The sequence below is a fragment of the Pavona decussata genome, unplaced genomic scaffold, assembly GCF_977016875.1.
Source record: "Pavona decussata unplaced genomic scaffold, jaPavDecu1.1 SCAFFOLD_184, whole genome shotgun sequence".
Lineage (NCBI taxonomy): Eukaryota > Metazoa > Cnidaria > Anthozoa > Scleractinia > Agariciidae > Pavona > Pavona decussata.
Window position 1 is genome coordinate 2,487,925 of NW_028145593.1, and position 24,001 is coordinate 2,511,925.

The 24,001-nt window shown below is 40.5% G+C and overlaps 3 protein-coding genes across 4 annotated transcripts; all 3 read left to right on the forward strand.

The window, feature by feature from the left end:
• The first annotated feature begins 3,847 nt into the window (after positions 1-3,847).
• Positions 3,848-7,788, forward strand: LOC146462938 (melatonin receptor type 1A-like). Of its 2 annotated transcripts, XM_085084994.1 has the most exons (2): positions 3,848-4,436; positions 5,689-7,788. In XM_085084994.1, the coding sequence occupies exon 2, from the start codon at positions 5,799-5,801 to the stop codon at positions 6,762-6,764; it is 966 nt and encodes a 321-aa protein (XP_084941120.1). In that variant the 5' UTR covers positions 3,848-4,436; positions 5,689-5,798; the 3' UTR covers positions 6,765-7,788. The 2 variants fall into 2 exon arrangements, with proteins under 2 accessions (XP_084941120.1, XP_084941119.1); XM_085084993.1 differs by lacking the exon at positions 3,848-4,436 and having other exon boundaries at positions 5,051-7,788.
• Positions 7,789-10,928: 3,140 nt separating this feature from the next.
• On the forward strand, positions 10,929-23,033 carry LOC146462939 (melatonin receptor type 1A-like). Its single transcript, XM_085085162.1, has 2 exons — positions 10,929-16,091; positions 21,026-23,033. The coding sequence occupies exon 1, from the start codon at positions 11,444-11,446 to the stop codon at positions 12,605-12,607; it is 1,164 nt and encodes a 387-aa protein (XP_084941288.1). The 5' UTR covers positions 10,929-11,443; the 3' UTR covers positions 12,608-16,091; positions 21,026-23,033.
• LOC146462940 (melatonin receptor type 1B-B-like) lies at positions 17,646-19,453 on the forward strand. Its single transcript, XM_085085164.1, has one exon. The coding sequence runs from the start codon at positions 18,122-18,124 to the stop codon at positions 19,193-19,195; it is 1,074 nt and encodes a 357-aa protein (XP_084941290.1). The 5' UTR covers positions 17,646-18,121; the 3' UTR covers positions 19,196-19,453.
• Positions 23,034-24,001: the final 968 nt, after the last annotated feature.

The following is a 24,001-nucleotide window of genomic DNA, read 5'->3' on the forward strand; positions in this document are numbered from 1 at the left end:
TTCATAAAGCAAGTGACAAAACAACACAGGAGTTAGCAAAAACCAAACATACACGAAAACTCTGTTGACTTGCAAGGTGACCCCTGAACTGCAATAGTATAAGTGTCTAACTTCGGCTTGGAAATATCACAACGTGTTTGAAAGAAGACTCGCCCTTTAGTGGTCCATTCAGGGTCATTTTCTTTTAAATACCGTATTTTCTCGATTAAACGCCGGCTTCACAAACGCCGGGTCAAAACTGCCGATTTTTAAACGCCTGGAAAAATGGCTGAAAATCGCATTTCATTAATAAACGCCGGACCGCGATTAAGCGTCGGCCTCCAAAACGGCGGGTCAAAACTGCCGAAATTTAAATAATCGCCGAGAAAATAAGTACACTTTTTGCTACACCAGCCTCGTTTCCAGATCGAGTCTCTAGCTCCTTTAGCTCCAAGCAAATTTTCGTGTTTCTGAGTGAACTGACCAAGTGGTACATGCACAACCGCAGTAACAATGCGAGGGAAAATAAGGAGCTAATGCATGTACACGGCGTTCTCTAAACGTGATCCAAGAACAATGGCAATACTCCAATCAATTATAGCTCCAAGGAAATTTTCGCGTTTCTGAGTGAACTGACCAAGTGGCACGTGTACAACCGCAGTAACAATGCGAAGGAGAATAAGGAGCTAATGCAAGTGCACAGTGTTCTCTAAACGTGATCCAAGAACAATGACAATACTCCAATCAATTTGATTCCTCTATCAGTACAGTAATTTAAGAAAAACACCCTATTGGCTAGCCAAGGCAGCCAACACCACACTGCAAGAGAAACTGACAAGAAACTGTTTCATAGAAAACGAGCAACTGGAAGGAAAAAAAAAACTGCATGAGACGAGGGGAAAGAAGGAACTGTCAAATACCATTAAGTTTACAGTTGTTTACTTGACTTGATTATGCAAAATGGCGTCGTAATTGACTTCTGTAGCCGGAAGTGTTAATGTTAATGAACACGTGGCGGGCCGAGGCAGTCAACGCAAATAAACAAGCGAGTGTATGTAAGAGATAAATACCTCGAACGTCGGTATTAATCCATATACATCCCGAGGGCCGTAGGCCCTAGGGATGTATATGGATTAATACCGACGTTCGAGGTATTTATCTGACTTATTTCATGAAATTATTCCTTTGTTCAAGGGGACAAACGCCGGCTAATTAGTACCGTCACACTTAGGTGAGAAACGGAGAACAATAGAAGCAGTACTGCTAATGTAAATGAGGGATTTATCTGTATAAATCCCTCGTTTCAGTTAGTTTAATATTCATGAAGGATGTAAGTTAAATAAAGGATGTTGAATAACAAAAGAAAATGTATGATTCATGAAATAATAACGGTTTAAAACTCTTAAGGAACTGATACATGAATGTATTGTATACCTCGTTCTCAGTTAACATAAGCCGCGGAGATAGAACATCGAGATCGAGCGAGTATGGCGCTGTTATTGTAACTGGCGTTACAAGCACTTTCGTAGTCTGTAACGCACATTAGAAAACCAATGCATTTTAGTCCTGAAGACCAAACGCAAATGAATTTAAAATATCGTTGCTGACACCAAGGATCGAACGCCTGGCCATGCAAGATGGCATGGAAAGAGTCACGCAAAAGACATTCACTGGCACACCATTCACATTCCCATTAGCCCATCGGGCGCTTATTTAATTTTGGGGCCCCTGAGGATGAGCGCTTAAGAGGGTTGATGCTTATTATTTTCCAAACATTTTCAGCAAACGAGGACATTTTCAGAGAACAACAATACAAGGGATAACAAATAAGTTTACTCCGCTTCAACAAGACAAAACAAAGTTCCAAAGCTAACATGAACAAGCCATAAACAATATAAGAGTTCATTAACTACCGTATCTAGAACCGATTTTGGAACACAACTGACGCTCGTCTTTCTTCACGCTGGGCTAGTACAGAAATGTTTTTTGTTGGAAGGGGGTTGGGGTGGGCCCTTATTAAGTTTTTGGGCTTTCAGGGTGGGCGCTTATTAACTTTTTGGGTTTAAAGGGTGGGCGCTTATTAACTTTTTGGGCTTTCAGGGTGGGTGCTTATTGGAGGTGGGCTTCGAAGGTGGGCGGGCGGTTAATCGAATAAATACGGTATTTCAATACAAACTCAACTGAAGCTCGAGCGAGTAACGCGGCGATCGCCGCAACGCTATATACACGTTTTGCTGTTTGAATAGCACCAAATAATTAACCACTTAATGTGCATTCAAGTCTGAAAGATAGAACATGCGCTGAAGCACAACTAGAACAAACGACGAGAGAAAGGACTGATGATAGCAGACATTATGTGTTGTAGTGCATGGCTTTTATTTAAAACTTGCTACAGGTGAACTTGCTTTCATTTCTAACACGCTTTCTTTTTTAGTCACGATTCAAGCTTTTTTAGATGCGCGTTGTCGCTACATTTCTACGGAACTCCATGCCGAATACAGCTTGATTAATAATTTCAAAACAAACATGTATTTAAATGACTAATATGACTGCAAGGCTGATCTGACTGCGTATAAAACTTAACATGACAGCGAGAATGAAAATGCAACCATGGACAGCTGTTTCGTTCGAGTCGGGTTGGCTAACGGTCAGTACGGTGTAGTGCTCAGCAAGAAGTGGAATGTATTTAAAAGTTATTCTTTTTTTGGAGGACTGAAGGACCTCATGTATGCTTCGCCGAGGGACGATAAAGATGAGTGAGTGAGTGAGGAAAAGATTAAACAAGGAACAGGAAACCCTTTCTTATTTTTACGAGTGATTCCTGTGCAGTTTAATACCGTACCATAATATGAAATGTCTCAGTAAAAAAGGAACAACGATGAAACTAGCTGTTTGTGTAAGATAACAAGTTTGGCCTTGAGCAGACATAGCACGTAATATTATTCATGTTTAATTATTAAAAATGGTAAATTCCTCCTTTGCTTTGCCGGAGGAAATGTAGAAAAGTAATGCCTCGTCCTGGTGTACCTTGTATGACAAAATGTTCCGGCGCCGACTTCTAATTTACGGGCATAAAAGTTCGGCCGAAATCACTTTCGGACGATTGCCTTGCACCTTTTTGAGGTTTTTCGTCTTTTTTGTTTTCTTTTAATTTAGTCATAACACTTTCTTCTCAACTTGACTCATTAATAAATCATCAAGAGAAAGCATCAGACAGAAAAAAATCACTACTGTGACCGTGGTTTGGATATGTGTTCCTAATTACCATAAAAGTTTTCCAACTTTAGCCTTGAATTTCTCCAAGAATTATTGATCATTTGAGAAGCCATATCAAACACTCGAAAGCGTGTTTCATCAGATGTCCAAACACCTTGAAGTCGTTTAAAAAAACTCGGCTGCACCTCGTTTTTTTAACCTACTTCTCAGTGTTTGGATATCTCATGAAGTCTGATATAGTACGCGAATCTCCAATTCATTGAATAAAGGTTCCTTTCAGACAGTTCAAGTCAACACAAACTGACTTATCTACAGTAAATATTTGAAGCAAATTAAAGGAGAAGTATCATAGGGTTTTTACCGACTCTTTAGTTAAAAATGGCGAAATAAGACCCTCACTGAGCTAAAACAAATAGTTCTAGAACAGCTCGTGATCTGTTCTAGCGTATTTTGAAGCAAAATTGTGCGAACTTGAAAAACGTGACCCTAACATTTTTCAAGTTTGTTTCTGGACAAGGGCACTAATTGACAGTTTTATTGCACTGGGGTGACAATTTCAGTATAGTAAAACTCCAGACAATTATTAAATTTTGGTTTTTATCAGTCAAACATTTTTGGGTTTTGAAACGAGTTCAAACGCAGGTGATACTTCCGAACACAACACAAATAACAAGGTGACGAGTGCAAAACTAGCTCCCATATAGCTACTGTATAGTTTATCTTCGATGTTGCCGGCCGATGTTCGTTCAGATTAAAGTAAGCGAGGCCACCGAGACTGAACGAACATACTGCCTTTAAGAATCAAAGAACAATTAGGAACCTAAGTTATTTTAAGCCAAGGCCAGTGTACGTATGTACAGTCGAAGTTCTCCTTGCGACCACTCTCGGGTAAGCGACCAGCTCTAGTTACGACCACCATAGTGGAACCCCGTTTGAATTGTCACTTAAACTTTGAAATCAAAAGCTCCCATAAGCAAACGTTCCGCCATAAGCGACCGCGGCCACTTTTGGGAATTACCAACTGGTAAAAAAAAAGAGAGCTTAAAAACTTTGTTTTTATGCTCTCAAAAGCTCTCGAAAGTTCAAAGAGTAGGTATACACTTTGTGATCACATTTTAATATAACACTGCCTAATAACGCTTGTACATAAAGATGTCGAATCTAAAATTCAAGATGATTTACGGCTAGATCAAGAGTGTTACCTTGCGACCGAGGTAGAAAGCTTTATGCTAAAAGCTCTGGTAAGTGACTAGCTTCTATTGTTTCAGCTTTTGGTCTCTTAAGAGAGTGCTTTCTCGTAAGCGACCAGCTCTAGTTACGACCACTTTTTCCAATTCCCGAGGTGGTCGCTTACGAGAGCTTCGACTCGTGGTGCCATTACTCGAGTTTAGAAATTTTTATATTTGTCATAAATTATTTTTTGTAATTAAGTTTATTTACACAAATAATTAAACAGGAAATGCTTGTTCAGCAGGGCTGGTTTAAATGGAGTCCTGTAGAAAGGTTACACTAACAACCTGAGGGCAAACCGAATTAAGCAGAAAGACTCAAACTTCTGCGAGTGTTTGCCAAAATTGCTGATATTTCACCATCGCCTCAATTGTGAGGAGTTTAAACTTTTCAAAAGAGTATCTGAACCGACACCCATGAGTACAAGGCACTGAAAAAAGAAAGGGAAGGTTGGAACTGGCACTCCTGCTGAACAAGTAAAATAAAGTTGAAACAAACTAAGTTGCGAGTAGGACAAGATAGCACGCCAATTCACCATGGCCAAAACGTTTAAGTCATTGGGTCCCTTGAAAATACGTACTGTCCAAAGATATCCCGAGATCTAGAAAGTGGTTACAGACAAGCGATTGCAGTTGCTAAATAGTATGAAACTTAGTTTTCCAATTTGTAAGTTTAAACAAAAAATTGCTCTGAGGGGCGAATGAGGGTAATGTAAACAAGCACCCAAGTTTCATGATTAAAAATTGACAATCTGGAACAGGTGCACCTGCAAACACGTATATACGTATAGTTTTAGTGAGGGTAAATTATGCTACACAGCTCATTGATGAGAAAAAAAAAATAATTTATACACCGAAGAATAATACACAGGAAAGGACAAGAAATCATTTGCATAAGAAATTTGAAGTTGTTTCAGAAGATTTTCTATTAAATACTATTCGACGCGAGGAAATGCAAAATGAGACAAGGGGATGGCGCTGTCAACCTTGATGATAGATGGGCTATCAAACTTCTGTCAAACTGTGTGACTAAGGCAACTTAACAATTCAAACAAAAAAAAATGAATTTAACAGAACTTTTGTGCAGCGCCAGAGGGTAGAAATTGGCATTGTAACCATTGACAAGGCAATACAACTTTACAGTCTTGAAGGCTTGTTGAGGGGATAAGCGACATTATGTCGGATGATCTGAATTCCCGAAGCCTCTTTCTAACCATTGTGGAAGTCGGCTCGCTTACCATCTTAAATGTTTTGTCTTTGACAGGAAACACGTTCGTTTGTATTTCGGTTTACAAGAATACACGACTCCGAACGACAACAAACTTATACATCATCGCCTTGGCAGTCAGCGATTTGCTATCCGCTGTTTTTGTGATGCCGTTTGGGAGTGGTGTGCTCATTACCAGCAAATGGGTTTTCGGTGGAGTAATTTGTCAGCTTCACGCCTTCTTCAGCCTGTTTGTTATCTACGTTTCTCCTGTGACTATGGGCTTAACAGCTATAAATCGTTATGTCAGAATATGCAAGTCTGATCAGCAATACAAGAAATTGTTTTCAGCACGCAAATCGTTCGCTCTGCTCGCCTTGGTTTGGACGTTCGTTGCTTGTTACACAATCGTCCCACGGTTACTTGGTCTTCAGGCTTTTGAGTATGTTCCAGGTTATGCCCAATGCTCTATCGCTCACCTCAGTGAGAGTGGCAAAATGATTCACTATGGCATTGTTCTCACTCTGTTCTTACTGACACCGTTGATAGCGACTATAGTCAGCTACACGAAAGTCGCGAAGATGATCCGACAACACAATGTATCTGCGTCTACAACTATCCAAAGACGAGCTAGCGCTTTAGAAATAACCCAGACAGTACCCGAGAGAAATACGCGCATCAGCACTCATGAGATAAAACTCAGTAAATCTTTGTTTGCAGTTGTCTTCGCGTTCATGATCTGCTGGATTCCATTTTGGGTCATCGTTGTTTTGCGGCGATTCCATCTAGTGGCGAAAATGCCACGAAATGTGGAACTGCTCTGCATGTTTCTTCTTTATTTCTCCAACACAATTAATCCTTTCATATATGCAGGAATGAATTCTGTATTCAAAAGGGAATTTCGTAAAATAATCTTCTGCGAACGAAGACGAAAAGTTGGTGTTGAATCTGGTGATACTGGGAAAACACAGACTGCAGAGTTGAAACACAGCAAAATCATTTTTCCAAACCGCGCACTCAGACAAACCGCACTTAGTGATGTGGACAGTCAGCTACCTAAAGGGAGCGAAAGTAGAGGAAAGACGACCAGGAACGTTTACACTATAGACATGCTAACTGAACAGAAATCGTAGTGTTTGTACGGGAACTTCTAACTGAAGCTGCAATAAAACTGAATATGTTATGCATACCGAAAAAGATCGCTGGGGGACTACCATAAAAAACGAATGGAGTAATCTAGTGGAATAATCTACCTAATTTCTATTTGTGGGCAAGGATAAAAATGGAACAGAGGCTTTTGGGAAATTTGTCTCCGCATGTAAGCAAGAGGTGCCCTGTTCCTTTCGACACTGTATTTTTTTTTCTTTACATCAAGTGGTGGACTTGATCTTCTTCAAGGAACATAATGTTTATTATTTCAGAGCTTGACTTATTCTGTTATAGGCAGAACTCAAGAGCTTTTACTGAAGAACGTTTGTCATACTAAACCTGTAGCCAATAGAATTTCGACAACTCAACTTCGCTTGAGAAAGCTTAATAGCTAATGGAAGAATATGGAAAGATATTACTTTTCGTGCCTTTACAACCTGAAGTTCATTTCGTATTCGAAAGAACAGCAGGTGTTCAACACCGTTGTGATTATTTAGGAGGTTCAAGGTTGCAATATTTTCTGAACTGCATGGGTGAGATCTACTTTTACTGAAAAATTTCCCGTAACAAAATGTATTTTCACCAAGACTGCTATGATTTAAGAACAACAAAATCCAGAGCCATCTGATAAAGAAGAAGATGAATAAAACGGGAAGAGGATGGTTAACAAATAGGCTATTTATAATTCAGCACCTTTGAAATTCTACTGCCAACTTGCAACCATTAATGTCAAAAGAGCGGAGATAAGACCAAAATCCAGAGCCATTTGACAATTTAAAGAGGAAAATGAATAAAAGCGAGGATGGTTATCATCGGTTTTAAAATCAGTTTTTGGTTTATAACCAAGTGGAAAATTTACAGTGTTTCGGCTCTATGACAGTCATAGGCACATGTATTTAAACTGAACAAATATGAATGGGCAGGTTAATATCAAGGCTAATCAGTGAGATCTTTTCATTTTGTTTGTTATTTTAAAAACTTAGAACACATTAAAGGGGAAGTCTCATGGGGTTTTTGACCTGTTTGGTTAAAAATGGTGAAATAAGACCTTCACTTAGCTACAAAACAATTTTAGAACAACGAGAGAAAAGAGATCAACTCAATTCTTGAAAAGAACAACTTTTTCATCTGTTCTCGCGCATTTGAAAACAAAAATGCGAGAACTTGAAAAACATTAGCCTAACATTTTTTAAGTTTCAATTTATTCCGAACTACTCTATCATTAGCCAGAGGCACTAATCGACAGTTTTATTGCACTAGGGTGATAATTTATAACAAAACTAGACAATTATTTTATGTGTCTGTTGACAGACAAACATTTTTGGGTTTTGAAATGACATCAAATTTGCGTGATACTTCCCCTTTAAGGTGTAGAAAGGAAATCATTGTTACCGTCTGTGTGGGCCGCGGTCTTATTGTTCCAGCCCCTCAATGGGAAAACAAATTAACCAAAAAAGTCCGTGGGTTTCAAAATAAATTAACCCTATACAACCTTAGCCTACGCACTCCTCCGTAGGAGGCTAATTCAACCTAGGATTTTTGATATCGCCTTTGTATCTTGAAGAGCATTAAAACTATGACAATGAAGCCTAGAGGGTAAGCAGAACGTCCAAACTAATTTCATGTGACGTGCGAATTACGTGAATGATTTTTCACAGCCGCGCCATCTTGGATTTCTCGATTCATCTGAGAGCCAAGGATCTGAAAAGCGTTCAAATTGATCCAAAAAATATTGAAAGCCAAAAAAGAAATGCTAAGATGATTCAATCACTTAAAAAAATTTTCACAGTTTCGTAAAACGTGGCTGTCAATACACTTTTTGCCATGGAAAAATGTCACGTGAACAATTAAATGAAAATCAGATAAATTTTATAAAAAGTCACAAGGTTTTGCCATGTGTTGCTTAACTTAAAGAAAAAAAGATGTGAATGCTCAAAATCCACGTTGGCGCTTTGTGCTTCATCCCTTCCCCCATACTCCTTTGCACGGTGTTTTTTTAAATTTAGATGTACGGGCTAGGTAACGCAAAATCATTGACACTGCTGGAAAGAGCGGCTTTAAGGACGGTGCCTACTATTGTTACTGCGCATACGTTCTGCGCATCTCGAGATACTCAGATTTCCTATGGGTGGTGCCTATCAATACAGGGATATTTTTGCGCGGTTTAATACTATTCGGGGAAAGCAGAACTTAGCAAGTGCTCTTGGTATCCAAAAAGACAATTGGAAGTAATATAACCACGCATTTTTCAGAGATAATAAAGCTCTCTAAAAAATGCGTAATTCCCCCAATTTTCTTTTTGGATTTCCATAGCTCTTGCTAAGATCTGCTTTTCCCGCATAGTCATAAACCGCGCAAAAATACTTTGGTATAAGTAGGCACCGTCCTTAAATTAATCAAAAGGCCAAGTTTGAGAGACTTGCCTCAGTTGCAAAATAGCGAAGCAGTGTTAATGGTTTCTAGTAACCTGACCTACATCAAAATACGGGGGGGAGGGGGGTGGTCTGATTGGTCGATAGGTGTGTTTAGATAAGAGTATGTAAACACAGTTGAATGTGAAAATTTGAAAACATTTCAAAGCTTTCGCAAGACTCGCAAAGTAATTTCAAGTACCACTGTTAAGGAAATAGAGAGAAATATTTCCCAAATTTTGATCTGGGTTTGCCTATCTCCTCCCCCCTGAGCCCGAGGAAAAAAAAAAGCAATTGAAAGAAGATCCACAGCGCTTTGCCTGCCTTGATGATCGTTTCAGTAGCTAGACGACCTCGTCGAGGGAGCTCAAGTGAAGACGACAAAATACGCAGTAAACGTTTTCCAAGGTAATTTTTGCATCTGAGTACCACAATAAAATTCTCTAAAAGACATTCTTTATTTAAAAAATGTACACGAAAACGAACACATAACTATATGTTACAGACTATAAATGTTTGAAATCAAACTTTGTACGGTCGGTTGTCGTGTTTTGAGGGTCAAATTTGTATAAAATGTATGTTCTCTAAGACGTTCTCAGCGTAAAAATCTCCTGTTACTATTACTAGTACCAGCAACAACTTCACCAATCTGGATCTGTTGCTTGTGCTATGATTTAACCAGCAAAACTTCACAAGCCAAGATGAGCGATTCAACTTCTCAACCATGTTCTCAGGCTTTCAAATCGGGCAAGTTCACGTGACTTTCAAGAGCGACCAAGCACAGTGACATTCATTTTCAGCTTAAATAAACTCCTCACCTTGAAGTACTTTCCTTACAGAATCATATATTTTCAACATTTCTCCTAGTTTTCACCGAACGTTCGGTATTTTTCTATAAGATTTACGAGGATTCAAAGCTAAAATCGTCGACATCTACACGGGGCTCGCTGACGCTTGCCACAAATTTCATCTTGAGTTTGATTTTTATAACGCAAATTTTGTTTGGTTCATGTGTTGTCAGATGGGCGTTTTCATTGGCTAGTAGCAAATATGATTGTCCAGAGCGAGTACTGAGAACATCCATTTCAATCAAGAAATAAATAAACAAAATTTTCCTTTATTTGTCGAATTATTTGTTAGAAATATTTTTTACAAGTAATAGAGGACTTTTTTCCCGTGCTTACATAGCCTCATCTAAACACTCGGGGAATTGGGAGAATTCTCGAAAGTTATGCGGTTTGCATAAATGTCTCGAATTCTCCCAACCCGCCTCGTGTTTAGATGAGGCTATGCATTAAAACAGGGAAAAAGTCCTCTATTGCTTAAGTAAAATTACCGTTATAAAAGTCTATGCTGAGTAAGATTAACTAAAAGAATTATTCATGAAACAGAGACGGCAATCAGCAATTGCAATTAATTTGTTGAAAACTGAAATTTAATAAACCAAATCAGTAAATACTGAAAGCGAACTGCATTCTGATGTATTTTGCCAACATTTACCTTTTAAGGAAATTTTAGCCAAACTAGAACATGGTATGAAAAACGAAAGTCATTTATGAGCAGATAGTCAACAAGTTGGTTAAATTCGCAAAACTCAAGAGTTAAGAAATAGCGCTCTTTCAAATGCCTATCTTCGCCAATACATTGTTCCGTAGCGTATACGCAAATAGGGAGCTTAAGCAACGACGACGGCAACGGCAACGGCAACGGCAACGGCAACGAAAACGTCACCCGAAAATATATCTATTTCTTTTGTGCTACTTCGCAATTATTTCAACTCGCTCAACTTTTACAAAAATGGCGAACTATCAAGGAACTAAATTGGTAGGAGTGGCGCACAAGTTAAGAAAGAAAATGAAAAATTCACCGTCGTGCGTTCACGTTCCCCACAAAACCTTCAATGTGGTCATTTCACGTTGTTGTTTTGCAGAGGACGGCAAGGAAATGTACCAAAATGTAAAACACACATGCAGAGCGATTGTTTTTGCTCATTAAACCTATTGTTTTGCGGCGTCGTCGTTGCCGTCGCCGTCGTCGTTGCTTAAGCTCCCTAATGTCGAAACTGGGACAGTGACTGACGTACTTTCTGGTGAAAGCGAAACGCTGGAAGCAAACTGTGACACAAACGTTGAAGCTAGACAACGGTAACTTGAAAATGAAAAAACCTTGAAGTTGAGACTCTTCCCGACAATAACTAAACCTTAGAGCCGTAAGGTTATCTTTCAACATTTTGCCTGTGCCTTCTGGACAGTATGGCGGATGATTTGAGTTCTCGCAGTGTCCTCTTAATCATTGTTGAAGTCAGCTTCCTTATAGCCTTAAATGTTTTATCTTTAGCCGGAAATACACTGGTTTGTATTTCGGTTTACAAGAACAAGCGACTCCGAACGACAACAAATTTATACATCATCGCTTTGGCAGTCAGCGATCTGATATCCGCTGTTTTGGTGATGCCGTTTGGTACGGGTGTGTTGATATCCAGCAAATGGGTTTTCGGCGGAACAGTTTGTCAACTTCACGCTTTCTTCAGTATGTTTGTTAGTTACGTTTCTCCTGTGACTATGGGCTTAACAGCTATCAATCGGTATGTCAGAATATGCAAGTCTGAACAGCAATACAAGAGGTTGTTTTCAGTGAGAAAATCGCGCGCTTTTCTCGCCCTCGTTTGGACGTTCGTTGCTTGTTACACACTCGTTCCACGGTTACTTGGTCTTCAAACATGGGAGTTCGTTCCAGGTTATGCCCAATGCTCCATTGCCCACCTCAGTAAAAGCAGCAAAATGATTCATTATAGCATTGTCCTCACTTTGTTTTTTCTAACACCGATGATAGCGACCATTGTCAGCTACACAAAAGTCGCGAAGGCGATCCGAAAACACAATGCATCTGCGTCTGCAACTCTTGAAAGACGAGCTAGCGCTCGAGTACGAGTCCAGAGATCCGAAAGCAGAAAGACAGGCATCAGTAGCCACGAAATTAAACTCAGTAAATCCCTTTTTGCAGTCGTCTTCGCGTTCATGATCTGCTGGATTCCATTTTGGATTATCGTTGTTTTGCGGCGCTTCCGTCTCGTGGTAAATATGCCACGAAATGTCGAACTGTTTTGCATGTTTCTTCTATATTTCTCCAATGCTTTAAATCCAGTCATATATGCTGGTATGAACCCTGCATTTAGACGAGAATTCCGAAAAATTCTCTTCTGCAAACGCTGGCGCCGTGAAGATGTGGGATCTGCTGAGGGAAGACTAAATACCGATGATGTGGAATCGCAAAGCACAGTTTTATTTCGACGTTTTCGGCGGCAGCGGAGTCATCCTGATGCTGCTTCAGGGATCAGTTTCTCTCCTGATATCAGCGAAATATGCCAAATAAGACAAGTTAAGCTTGCACCGTCCACAACAGAAACTAGCTGTTAAACTGTTGATCAATATGATAAAGCAAATGGCTAGCTAGCTGGTTGATCAAACACATAACATTGCGAAAGCATTGTTCACAACATGTATCACAAACACTAGCCTTTTTCAAAACGTTCACTATATCATTTCTCTTGGATACTTTTAGCAGTAATGTCCACCTAGCTGTCACAAGTTCCTGCTTTTTCGAATTAACGAATACTTTTGTCCCCTTGACAAGAGCACCCAACAAAAACATTTAAGCAAAATGCTAAAACGGTTGCTTCCTGCGTACTAAGTTAATACAGATTGATCTGTTCGGATGCGTTAGCTAAAATTTAACTTGCAGAACGTTTTAGGAAACCGAAGCTTATTCCCTAAATTTACTACACTGTAACTGTTGTTGGTTTTTTGCGAGAAAAATTAGTGCTAGCCGACATTTTTTTTTTTTTGGCATCTTTAACGCCATATTTAGGTTCCTTCGGAAACGAAAAGTATGACTTCTCCATGTTGCAAAATTTTGAGTTGCTTGACATTTTGCCGAAAAAAAATGTAGATTTTCTTTACAACTAAATCCAAATTTCTGATACGATTAGCCGGGGATTGAAGCCATCCGAACAGATAACCACTAAAATGAGCCGTTGGGTGGCCCTGTCTCGAGGGGTCGAGATGGCGCTGGGAAGTCCGTGCACTGAAGTCATTTGACAGTCTACAGTATATACTCGATCAATGCTGTGAGCTAGCGCCTCCACTGATTAACTGCTGGCCCCTATAAATTTTAGAACTAGAAAAGAGTAACAATTTAACGGGGTCCATTCTCAAGCCTGCCAAGAAATATGTTTTAGTTTCGTTTTCTTTCAGTTGGTCAGGTAGTTTTTGGTGCAACTACCCTAATGCGTTTCTTATATCATTGTAATGTTTTGAACGTTATGGCTTTCAAAATTATTAGAAACTGGATTTTCCAATAACTATACCATACTCCTAAAATTGGTTTGCGCACCCGAAATGTTTTTGGTAGTTTTCAGAAACGTACCCCGGCTCAGGGTCTGAAGCCGTGAAGTGAGATTCTATTTACAAATTTTGGTCTGAAAATGGTCAGGGAAAGAGCAGCATAGCTTAGTCTGGTCTGAAATGGGTAAGGACATCAAAAGGCGGGCTTCACACCTTCACCAAAGTATGGGCTATGTGCGAAGAAATCTCCCGCTCTTTCCCATTTACTTCATAATCATTCTGAAAATCTATCAAATATTTTGGATTACCTGACATTCATTGAACGTAGAGTGTATATTTATGTGATTATTGTCAATAACAAAGAGGTATTATGAACAATGTTGTACGAATTAGTTCCTGACGGCAGTTGATTAACATGAGCTTCCATTTTTGGCCAGTTCTTACACAGGTTATTCAGTAATCATTATTCAGTAACAATAGCTATAATTATATAAATGTATTAGCATTTTCGGGGAAAGATTTTAACTCATGTTATAAGTGCTGATGTCGGTCATTCAAACTCAGTTGTGTAAGTGTTGAAGAGGAGTCAAGATGATGCTTGATTTTTTTTCCGCATCACTCAGAAGCGGGGTTTCTGGATGAAATAAAAGTAGCGAAAATATAGTGCATATCACTTATTGCCTGGCGAGAGAAGACATAATACTTCAAATTGCATTTTTTCAATTGAATCTTAAAATTTCTCTTTCAGGCTCTAAGATTGACCAATCCCCTGCTTCTATTGTAGTTTTTACAATCAATGATGAAGACTTAAAGCTCTCCGGGGCATTTTAGATTGCCTGAGTTACCTTGAAGATATAATAGGGATAAAATCCTGAAAGTTAATAAATAATAGCATTGAACTGAGTCTACCCGTTGGTAGTCCGCTCGAAGCCGAGGAAAACGGCACATTGTTCAATCATGGGGGGTGGGGGAGGAGAGGGAGGCGCAAGTGGCTTCTCAGCTCAAGGGCTGAAGCTCATGGGTGGTGGCTCATAGAGCGTGAAACGCCTGTTGCTGGGACAGGTACTGCCAAACTCTGTGACTGTGATTGTGCGTAGCTGCTAGGCGCTTGTCCTCCTCGAAGTTGGCTGTTGCCCTTCTGATCAGGGTAAACCAGTTTCTCCTGTTAGAGGCGGCAGACGCGACTTGGTTTGATTGAAGTTCTGGCCGCTTGATGTAGGACTTCAGGTCATCCTTGAATCTCAATCTTCGTTGGGTGACCTCAGTTGATTTGGTGCTCCTTAACACTTATTCCCCATAGAAGTGCAGCCTTAAGGTAACCTTGTTTCTTTTATCCGATGCCATGGCCGGCCCAGAAAAGTTGAATTGGAGTATCTTTGCTTTGATTTTTTTAGACCATTCTCGGTCGAAGACCGCCAAATTTGATATTCTGTCCAGTTAGGGAGCCGGGTTAGGGAGTCCACATAGGATTGACTGTAGAGAGTCAGCGTGAAACTGACCCAGCTGTTACATAGGCCAAGGGCACAACGAGAGGACTAGTCCGTTTTAACGTCACTGTGCTGCAAGCTCTACTGCGGAGTCTCTACTAAAGTGTTCGACTGGTCGTGGCCCTCTAGATCCGGAATTTGATTTCTTTGTCAAAGGATCCAGCGCGTTAGATGATGCCGCCCAGATGTTTAAATGTGTCATAGCTAGCTGTGTGTCATCGATGGTGATGCACGACTGACAATCAACGGGGAACTTTTTTCGCAGGCTGGAGGAGATCTTCCTTCTTTCCGAGGCTGCTTGTAAGGCCAAACAACCTAGATGTTTCAGAGTACTGGCCGGTCGACAATTTCCTGATCAAGAGGTGGTCACATAAGGGCATAGTCGTCGGCGAACAACATCTCAGTGATAAGTCTCTCCCTGTCTTTGCTTTTGTCACGAGGCCGGCACGTAACCATTTAGATGGTGCACGATGTAGATACCAAGGGCTAGGTAAATGACAAAGTACATTAGTACTTGTAAAAAACAAGTTGAAGAGCACTGGAGCAAGCACACAATCCTACTTCAAAACGTTGGGGATGTTAAATTTCTCAGATTGTTCTCCATCCGAGAGTATCCATGTCGTCCTCGTCAAAGAGCTGGATAAGTCTAATGAGGCTACGAAAGGCAACCGAGCTTTCTGAGGCGAACACACGGCTCGAATCGTTGGATCAATGAAGACGAAAATAATAGAGGTTAATTAATATTCTACACTAGGCACTTCTTTTACATCTGCGTGGCCTGTTTTACTTTGAATATTATATAGACGGTACTTCAGTGAGATCGGAACCCGGTCACAATTATCGCACCAGTCTGTTCAGGATGATGCAGGCAAGAATCTTGCCGTCAGTGGAATGAAAAATGTAATACCTTAGACTGTACTTAATTCCCGCAGTCAGCTCTTGAGCCTTTGACTCTTGTACTGGGAAATTAGCATGGTGTCACGGAAGTCAAGCAGCATTTATTTTTTTTCCAAACTACTGGTCCGGACGTCACAGAATGCCTTGTTTGACATTTGCACAATTCTGGTGGAGTTCTATCCTTTCCGGCGGCCTTGACATTGCCACAATTCATCTGCTTGATCATTTTCTTGACGTGTCTTCTGAGGAACTTCGTCATTTGCTGGCTGTTCGACTGATAATGGACGATTGTAAGTTGGCAAAAGTGTATCTCCATCTAGTCCCGCTTTCTGTGATTTGGACCTATACTTGGTCAGTGTGGCCCCGTCTGAGGAGAGAGGATGGCGGATAGAGATAATGATCGGGAATTGATGGAGCTGAAAAAATGCTTCGGGTATTTGTATCGACGAGGAAAGTGTTGGGCCTCCAGTCGTTTCTTTTCCTGTCTTGACCCTTTCCTGTATTTTTGTATGGTGGGGCGCAAGTTTGTGCCCCCCACCCGTACAGACGTCTGGTGACATATCGCTTTCATACTTAGCGGGTTTACTAATTTTAAGACGCTCTTTCCAGTAGTGTCGATGGATATTCGCTAACTGGTCTTTATCAAAGGCTGACAAAAAAGCAATAACAACAACAACCGTGGAAGGGTCTATTTTATTTATTAATAAATACGGTGACAAGTTTTATATTCGAGTAACAAGAAGATGTATATTTATACGATTGTTGTGAACCCTGAGATTCGCTTCCAACACAATTATTGTATGGATTAAGATTGAGTCACGTTTTCACAGACGCAGTAGAGTTCTCCTTGTTTTCTTTATTCCCTTACTCACGATCTCATAAACCTTTACACGCACAAAACTCGTCTATTTTCTGACGAACAAAAGGTTCGATGTAGTCCGCATCTTTTTCATACTATTCGTTGATTGGTTTAATTCCTAACTCTTTTCTTGAAAAAACGATAGCTCGATTACTGTTAAACGATTAATTTTTGCTCCGCGGCTATCACTGACGAAAAAATCATTGATCACGCTCACCTATGCAAACAGGAACATATATTGAAAATATAGCGTGAATAATTACAACACGGCTACAAGTTATATATTTTGTTGTTGGCACAGCAACTATCAGTGGTGACCATGCAGATTCATATATTGGCACGAGAGTTATATATGGCAAAAAAAGTTTTATATTTGGTAACAACTCTTTTACGGTGACTACTTTATCTTTTTATTGTCACGCCGGTTTTTTGTGATTATTACTACAGTGAGAAGCTTGATACTGAAATAATGTAGGTATGGTAACAAGTTTTATATATGGAGACAGTCTTCTATTCGGTGTGACAAGGCTTATATGTTGGCACTGGAGCTCTATCATGAGAATTTTAGATATGATAAGCTTTTTATATATATTGAGGGGACAGGTTGTACATAATAAGTAATATGCTCATTAATATGACTTCCTTGGAAACTAAGTATTGGAAAACGTGATAAACACTTATGGTTGAAGTATTATTGCAAACGATACAAAGGACATTCCATTCGAAACTGTTCAAATGTGCAAAAATATTGCCTTCGCAAGTCTGAAAGTAATATGAACACAAAATATACTGGCCCAAGTAGAGAGAGAGGGGGGAGGGGTGGGGGCTGGGAGGAGGGGGAAAGACCTGAAGCAATAGCGATCGTCAGCTCCTCTCGAACGTTCCAGTTTCTTGGCGTTTGGCAGATTGGATGTAACACAAAGGCCTTTCATGACACACCGATGGAACTACGAAATGAATTTGAAGTCATTTAGCTCATGCATGTTTATGCTATTTTTCCGGAATATATATTGGCTTACATGGATAGTAACCTACTTCTATTGTCTGATTATTTGAAGTGTTTTTCGTCTAGCGGGTGTTCATTTAGCGTTGGGAGCAACTAAAATGAAATCTAGCAGTCCTCACAATAGATAATTTAACCCTTTGAGCGGCTCATATTGACCTTTGAGACAACCGCAAATGATTTTGATTGACTAAAATTATCAGAAACGAGCACCGTGTTGTGAGGGGGCGGAAGGCTTGAATTAAAGCCAAAATTTTTCCCTTCCTCGTTCCCCTCTCCCACTCCCCGAAAAGCCTGGTACTCAGATTACAATAAACTTTACTGAGAATTAGAACTGCACCATGGCGGATGATTTGAGCTCTCGTAGTGTCTTTTTAACCACAGTAGAGATCACCTCGCTTGTGATCTTAAATGTTTTATCTTTAACCGGAAATACCTTGGTTTGTATTTCGGTTTACAAGAACAAGCGACTCCGAACGACAACAAACTTATATATCATCGCTTTAGCAGTCAGCGATTTGCTATCCGCCGTTTTTGTGATGCCGTTTGGGAGTGGTGTGCTTATTACCAGCCAATGGGTTTTTGGCGGAACGATTTGCCAACTTCACGCCTTCTTCAGCCTGTTTGTTATCTACGTTTCACCTGTGACTATGGGCTTAACAGCTGTGAATCGTTATGTCAGAATATGCAAATCTGATCAGCAATACAAGAAATTGTTTTCAGCACGCAAATCGCGCGTTCTGCTCGCCCTCGTTTGGACGTTCGTTGTTTGTTACACAATCGTCCCACGTTTACTTGGTCTTCAAGCATGGGAGTTCATTCCAGGTTATGCCCAATGCTCCATTGCCCACCTCAGTGAGAGCGGCAAAATGATTCATTACAGCATTGTCCTCATACTGTTCTTTCTAACACCACTGATCATGACTACAATCAGCTACACAAAAGTCGCGAAAGTAATTCGACAACACAATGCATCTGCGTCTGCAACTCTCCAAAGTCAACCTACCACCTTAGAAAGAATGCAAAGATGTGAAAGAAAAGGAAGCATCAGTAGTCACGAAATCAAACTCAGTAAATCCCTTTTTGCAGTCGTGTTCGCATTCATGATTTGCTGGATTCCGTTTTGGATTATCGTTATTTTCCGCCGGTTTCATCTCGTGGCAAGGATGCCGCGAAATGTTGAACTGTTCTGCATGTTTCTCTTATATTTGTCCAATACTATTAATCCCTTTATATACGCAGGGATGAACCCTGCATTTAGACGAGAATTCCGGAAGATTCTGTCCTGTGGACGCTGGCGTAAAGTTGTCGAATCTAGTGAGGGAAGGGCAAAGACCGATGTAGCGGAGACGCAAAGCACAGATCTACTGAGACGTTTGGGGCGACAGCGGAACCATGCTACCACCATCACATGAATTGGGGTTAGCACTTCTCTTGATATGAGCGGCATTTTTCCAACAAAACTGGACCGCCCACATTAGATACTATCTGTTGATACAGGGGCGAATGACTGTACCCGATTTATTCATTACAAACAAACGTGTGCTAGATTAAAGTAGACCCAGCTGTAGACTAATGCTGGCGTTCTTAAACCTCTCGCCATTTTGAACTATAAAGGTAGTTTTCTTTGTATAATGTTTTCAGTTATTACTGCGCCTTTAAGCAATAGCATGTGGACTACTGTTCCTTAGGGTTGATCCAGATCAGGATCAATGATCCAAGATCACTTTCATCATGGTGCATCAAAGAAACCGAGGAATCCTTGCCCAGAGTGGATTCCTCGGTTCCTTTGATACACCATGATCCCAGTGATCTTAGATCATTGATCCTGATCTGGATTATCCCAAAGTTTGGCTAAGTGGGATTCAAAAAGGGCACGTTTAAAAGCTGTTACTGGTGGATTTTGATCCATGCATTTTGTCGGTTTCTGATTGACGCCGGTGAAACACGCAAATCATTGGGTTTTGAAATTCTCTTGTTATTGAAAGGCGCAGTAATAATACACACCTGTATTTTAAACTAGTTAGCTATAGCTATATTAGTGTTGCATTTGCCACCCAATTTATATTTTCATTCAGATTTGTATAACATCATTGAACTAAAGATCGATACGAGCCCTGAGAAGGATACGGTGCATCCGAAACATGTTTTCCTAAAGGCCCAATTAATAATAGTTGTCATAATAAGAATGTATAACTTCTGTTTTCAAATAGGCGTCAGGTACTTTGGTGAATTTTCCGCCTTCTCGAAATAATCAGTGTTTGCCCTCCACTCGATGATTAACTAGTGCATGCATGTAAATTAAATTTACATCCGTGCACTAGTTAACAACTCTCGAGAAATCAGCACTGTCTGCTGGCTATAGAATTAAGCGTACTCGTGTAATAGACTAATATTTTAATGTTTACCTTGCTGATGACGGTCCGAAAAACCGGTGAATTCGTGGTTGCTTTGTCCTCTTCGACATATTAAGTCGTGAGTTGACGTTGAGGAACGTTTAAGTAAATTTTCTCTTTAAAATACTCCCGGCGCAATCTTTGACTCACTGAGAGAACGATCCACAACTCTGATTTCCAAAGAACGACGTGGCTTTACGCAATGCCGGAATTGGAATGAATGGCAGATTTGGCATAAACTTTTAGTTTTGGCGGGACGTGTAAGCGTCAATAAGCAGTAATTTTATAGCTCAAGCGCGGGACGTTCTTGAGGCCATTTTGTCTTGTTTTTATTGCTGTTTTCGCGTACAACGACACAAAGAAATATCATTTTCAAAAGATATACTTTTTAGCTGAGTTGGTTCACTTTTTTTAACCACGCGTTTTTTATACGTTTTTACGTTCAGTTTAGGGGGTTCGACCGAACCACCCGAACCACCCGAACCACCCGATCCGCCCCAGTAATATCAGTTCTACTCTAGGCACTTCTCTTACATCTGCGTGGCCTGTCTTACTTTAAAGATCGTATCGACGGTACTTCAGTGACATCGGAACCCGGCCACAATTATCGTACCAGTCTGTTCAGGATGATGCAGGCAAGGATCTTATACCGTCAATGGAAAAAAGTGTGATATACCTCAGACTGTACATAATTCTCGCAGTCAGCTCTTGTGCCTTTGTCACTTGTACTGGGCAATTATCGTGGTGTCATGGAAGTCAAGCAGCATTTATTTCTTTTTCAAAATACTGCATGGTCCGGACGTCACAGAATGCCTTGTTTAGACATTTGCACAATTCTGGTGGATCGAGGTCATATCCTTTCCGGCGGCCTTGACATTGTCACAATTCATCTGCTTGATCACTTTCTTGACTTTTTTTCCACGGATGTATGATCCTCTAGTTACACAAAACTGATGTGTCTTCTGAGGAACTTCGTGATTTGCTGGCTGTTCGACTGATAATGGACGATTGGGGTTGGCTAAAGTGTATCTCCATCTAGTCCCGCTTTCTGTAATTTGGACCTATACTTGGTCAGTGCGGTTCCGTCTGAAGAGAGAGGATGGCGGATAGAGATGATGATGGACTTAATGGAGCTGAAAAACTGCTTCAGGTATTTGTATCGACGAGGAAAGTGTTGGGCCTCCAGTCGTTTCCTTTCCTGTCTTGACCCTTGCCTGTATATAGTAATTCAATATACCTTTCCACGGCTTTTTAAACTTTTGACAAGGAGCAGTTACCGAAAATCCATCGCAGACACCGCTGCAAACGACGTCTTAAAATCAATAAAGTTGCCAAGTTTGAGAGTGATATCTTGTAAACTAACGAGGATATGCATCCGCAAAGTCGCGAGATTTTACAGACGTTTGTATGGTGGGGGACAAGTCTGTGCCCCCACCATACAGACATCTGTAAAATTTCGCGACTTTGCAGAGCAATAATTCAGAGCAATATCGTCGCTCACTTGTAACATATTACTTTCGTACTTGGCAAGTTTACTTATCTTAAGGTGCTCTTTCCAGTAGTGTCGATGGATATTCGAAAACTGGTCTTTATCAAAAGTTGAAAGAAAAAAAAAAACATGTTAAGTCTATTTTATTTTAGTAAGACCTACAGTGGAACCTCTCCTAACGGACACCTCTCTATTACGGACAGTTCACTGACCTTCACTTGGTCCCTGAGAGACTGAAATCCATATAAAGCGTACCTCTCTAAAACGGACACATCTATAATACGGAGACTTATTCCTGTCCCCTTAATGTCCGTAATAAAGAGGTTTGACTGTATTAAGGTTACTTATAGGGAAGGACGGTCGAATTTTTCTCAAATAAATTTTTTTAGATGATTGTTGAAACAAGAAATGGATGCAAAGTTTCGTGAAAACAGCCGTTAGAAATCTTAAAAATAACGCGAGCTATCTGAAAAACAAAGTTTTGTGGGAAAAGCGGTGAGCGAGTGAAGGTGTCGTAATCCAATTTATGCGCGACTGTGTTGATATATCACGCGGCAAAATTTTCCCGCGATCTCGAATTACCGGCAAATTTGCATATTTTTGTCTACATCGTGTTCATTGCATGTCACGGCGTTGTATGTCAAATTTTACTGTGAAACAGCGTTCTATTTTGGATTCAAGCATTGCGTAAAAGGTTGTCATGAAGAAAGCGAAACTAGAAAAGTCACCTTGGGTGACAGTTAAGAAAAAAACGGGCCCAAAGAAGGTCGATAAATCATTCGACGAAGCCAAAAAACTTCAGCTGGCGGAGAGCGACAAGGGTTCTTGGTACAACCAGTCAGATTTTCTATAACTGCCTCGGCAGCAGAGAAATTCGAGGACGAGAAATCGGATAGTGGAGAGTCGAGTCGAACATCAGTTCGGAGTCCGGAATCGAAGATGCCGGCGACAATCCAGCCACTTTCGCCCTTGTTGACCGGCTGAAAATAAGCAGCGAACCTCAGCGCGCAGCCTCTTGTACTGATAGCGGTGAGAAGTGCGTGTCTCGTGTCAACTCCGCTGGGGCTGCCAGTTTCATGTTCTGCGTTTATCTGCCGTTTTCTTCTTTGTTTTGGTTTCGCCGGTGGCTTTCTTGCGCCAGACTTAACTTTTCCCATAAAGAAATCGCTTTACAATATTACAATAACAATAAATGCTTACATAACTCCCCAGGGAATGCTTCTTTGTGTTTGATTGGCCGGCGGCGTGAGCGCGTTCACAAGTATTTTAATGAGGTGCGACAACTCGGAAAATGTTTCAAGGCCGAAAACACGGCTTTTGTTTTTGCGCGAATCCCCCATCTTCAAATGAATTAATAGGGTATGTATATATAGATTTGCCAGATTTCAACGACATTTGACCAAAATGGTTATCAGGTATTAATGCATCAAAGTGTGTCAGGCTTTTACGAAATTCGAAATATTTTTCCCGTGACGTGTTAACATCTCACGGGACTACAAAAATTTTCCATTGTCCATCTTTAGGATGGGTTTTCTCACAAACCAGTAGGAACAAGATGCCTGCTATACTGGCATTACGCGTGATGCTGGGGCTGATTCATTTATTCCAACTGTATTGATAAAACTATCCTTGCTAATGGAATAGTTTGAGTCACGACGGTCGCGTTACGTTGTTTTCCGTGTGTTACGCGACTCAGACTATCAGCGGAAATTTGTCAAATTCCATTACGATAACGTAAGCTTCTCAATGACCTCTTTTCTGTCTCGCGTCGTGGCCTAAGACTGTCAAACAAAGCACAATTCCTTCACTAAGAACTCACCAATTTCCACCGTTTTACGTGTCGGGTGCTTCTTAGAAGTTATTCTTTCGATTTACCGCTTCAAAATGGTAAAATTTCCCTTTGAAAACGGCACACTTGAGTCCAGAACATGTTAAAACAATATGGCGCGACTTAATCCGTCTTTAATAAATATATCAAATGATGCATTGACGTCACACAGGTAGGGGTGAGTGGGTCCCCTCCCTCGCGATATAAGCGACAAGAATGGATTTTGATTGGCCTGCTGTTGTTGAAGACAATCAGAACAATACATCCCGAGTAGGAGAGGGGAGAGTTTAATGAACAAGATGCCTGCTATACTGGTATTACGCGTGATGCTGCGGCTGATTCATTTATTCCAACTGAATGCTTCGCCGATTGATAAAACTATCCTTGCTAATGGAATAGTTTGAGTCACGACGATCGCGTTACGTTGTTTCCCTTGTGTTACGCGACTCAGACTTTCACCGGAAATATGTAAAATTCCATTACAATAACGTAAGCTTCTCAATGACCT

Excerpts from the sequence above, each read along its gene's own strand:
- LOC146462938 (XM_085084993.1), top strand. The coding sequence starts at position 5,601 with ATGTCGGATGATCTGAATTCCCGAAGCCTCTTTCTAACCATTGTGGAA.
- LOC146462939 (XM_085085162.1), top strand. The coding sequence starts at position 11,444 with ATGGCGGATGATTTGAGTTCTCGCAGTGTCCTCTTAATCATTGTTGAA.
- LOC146462940 (XM_085085164.1), top strand. The coding sequence starts at position 18,122 with ATGGCGGATGATTTGAGCTCTCGTAGTGTCTTTTTAACCACAGTAGAG.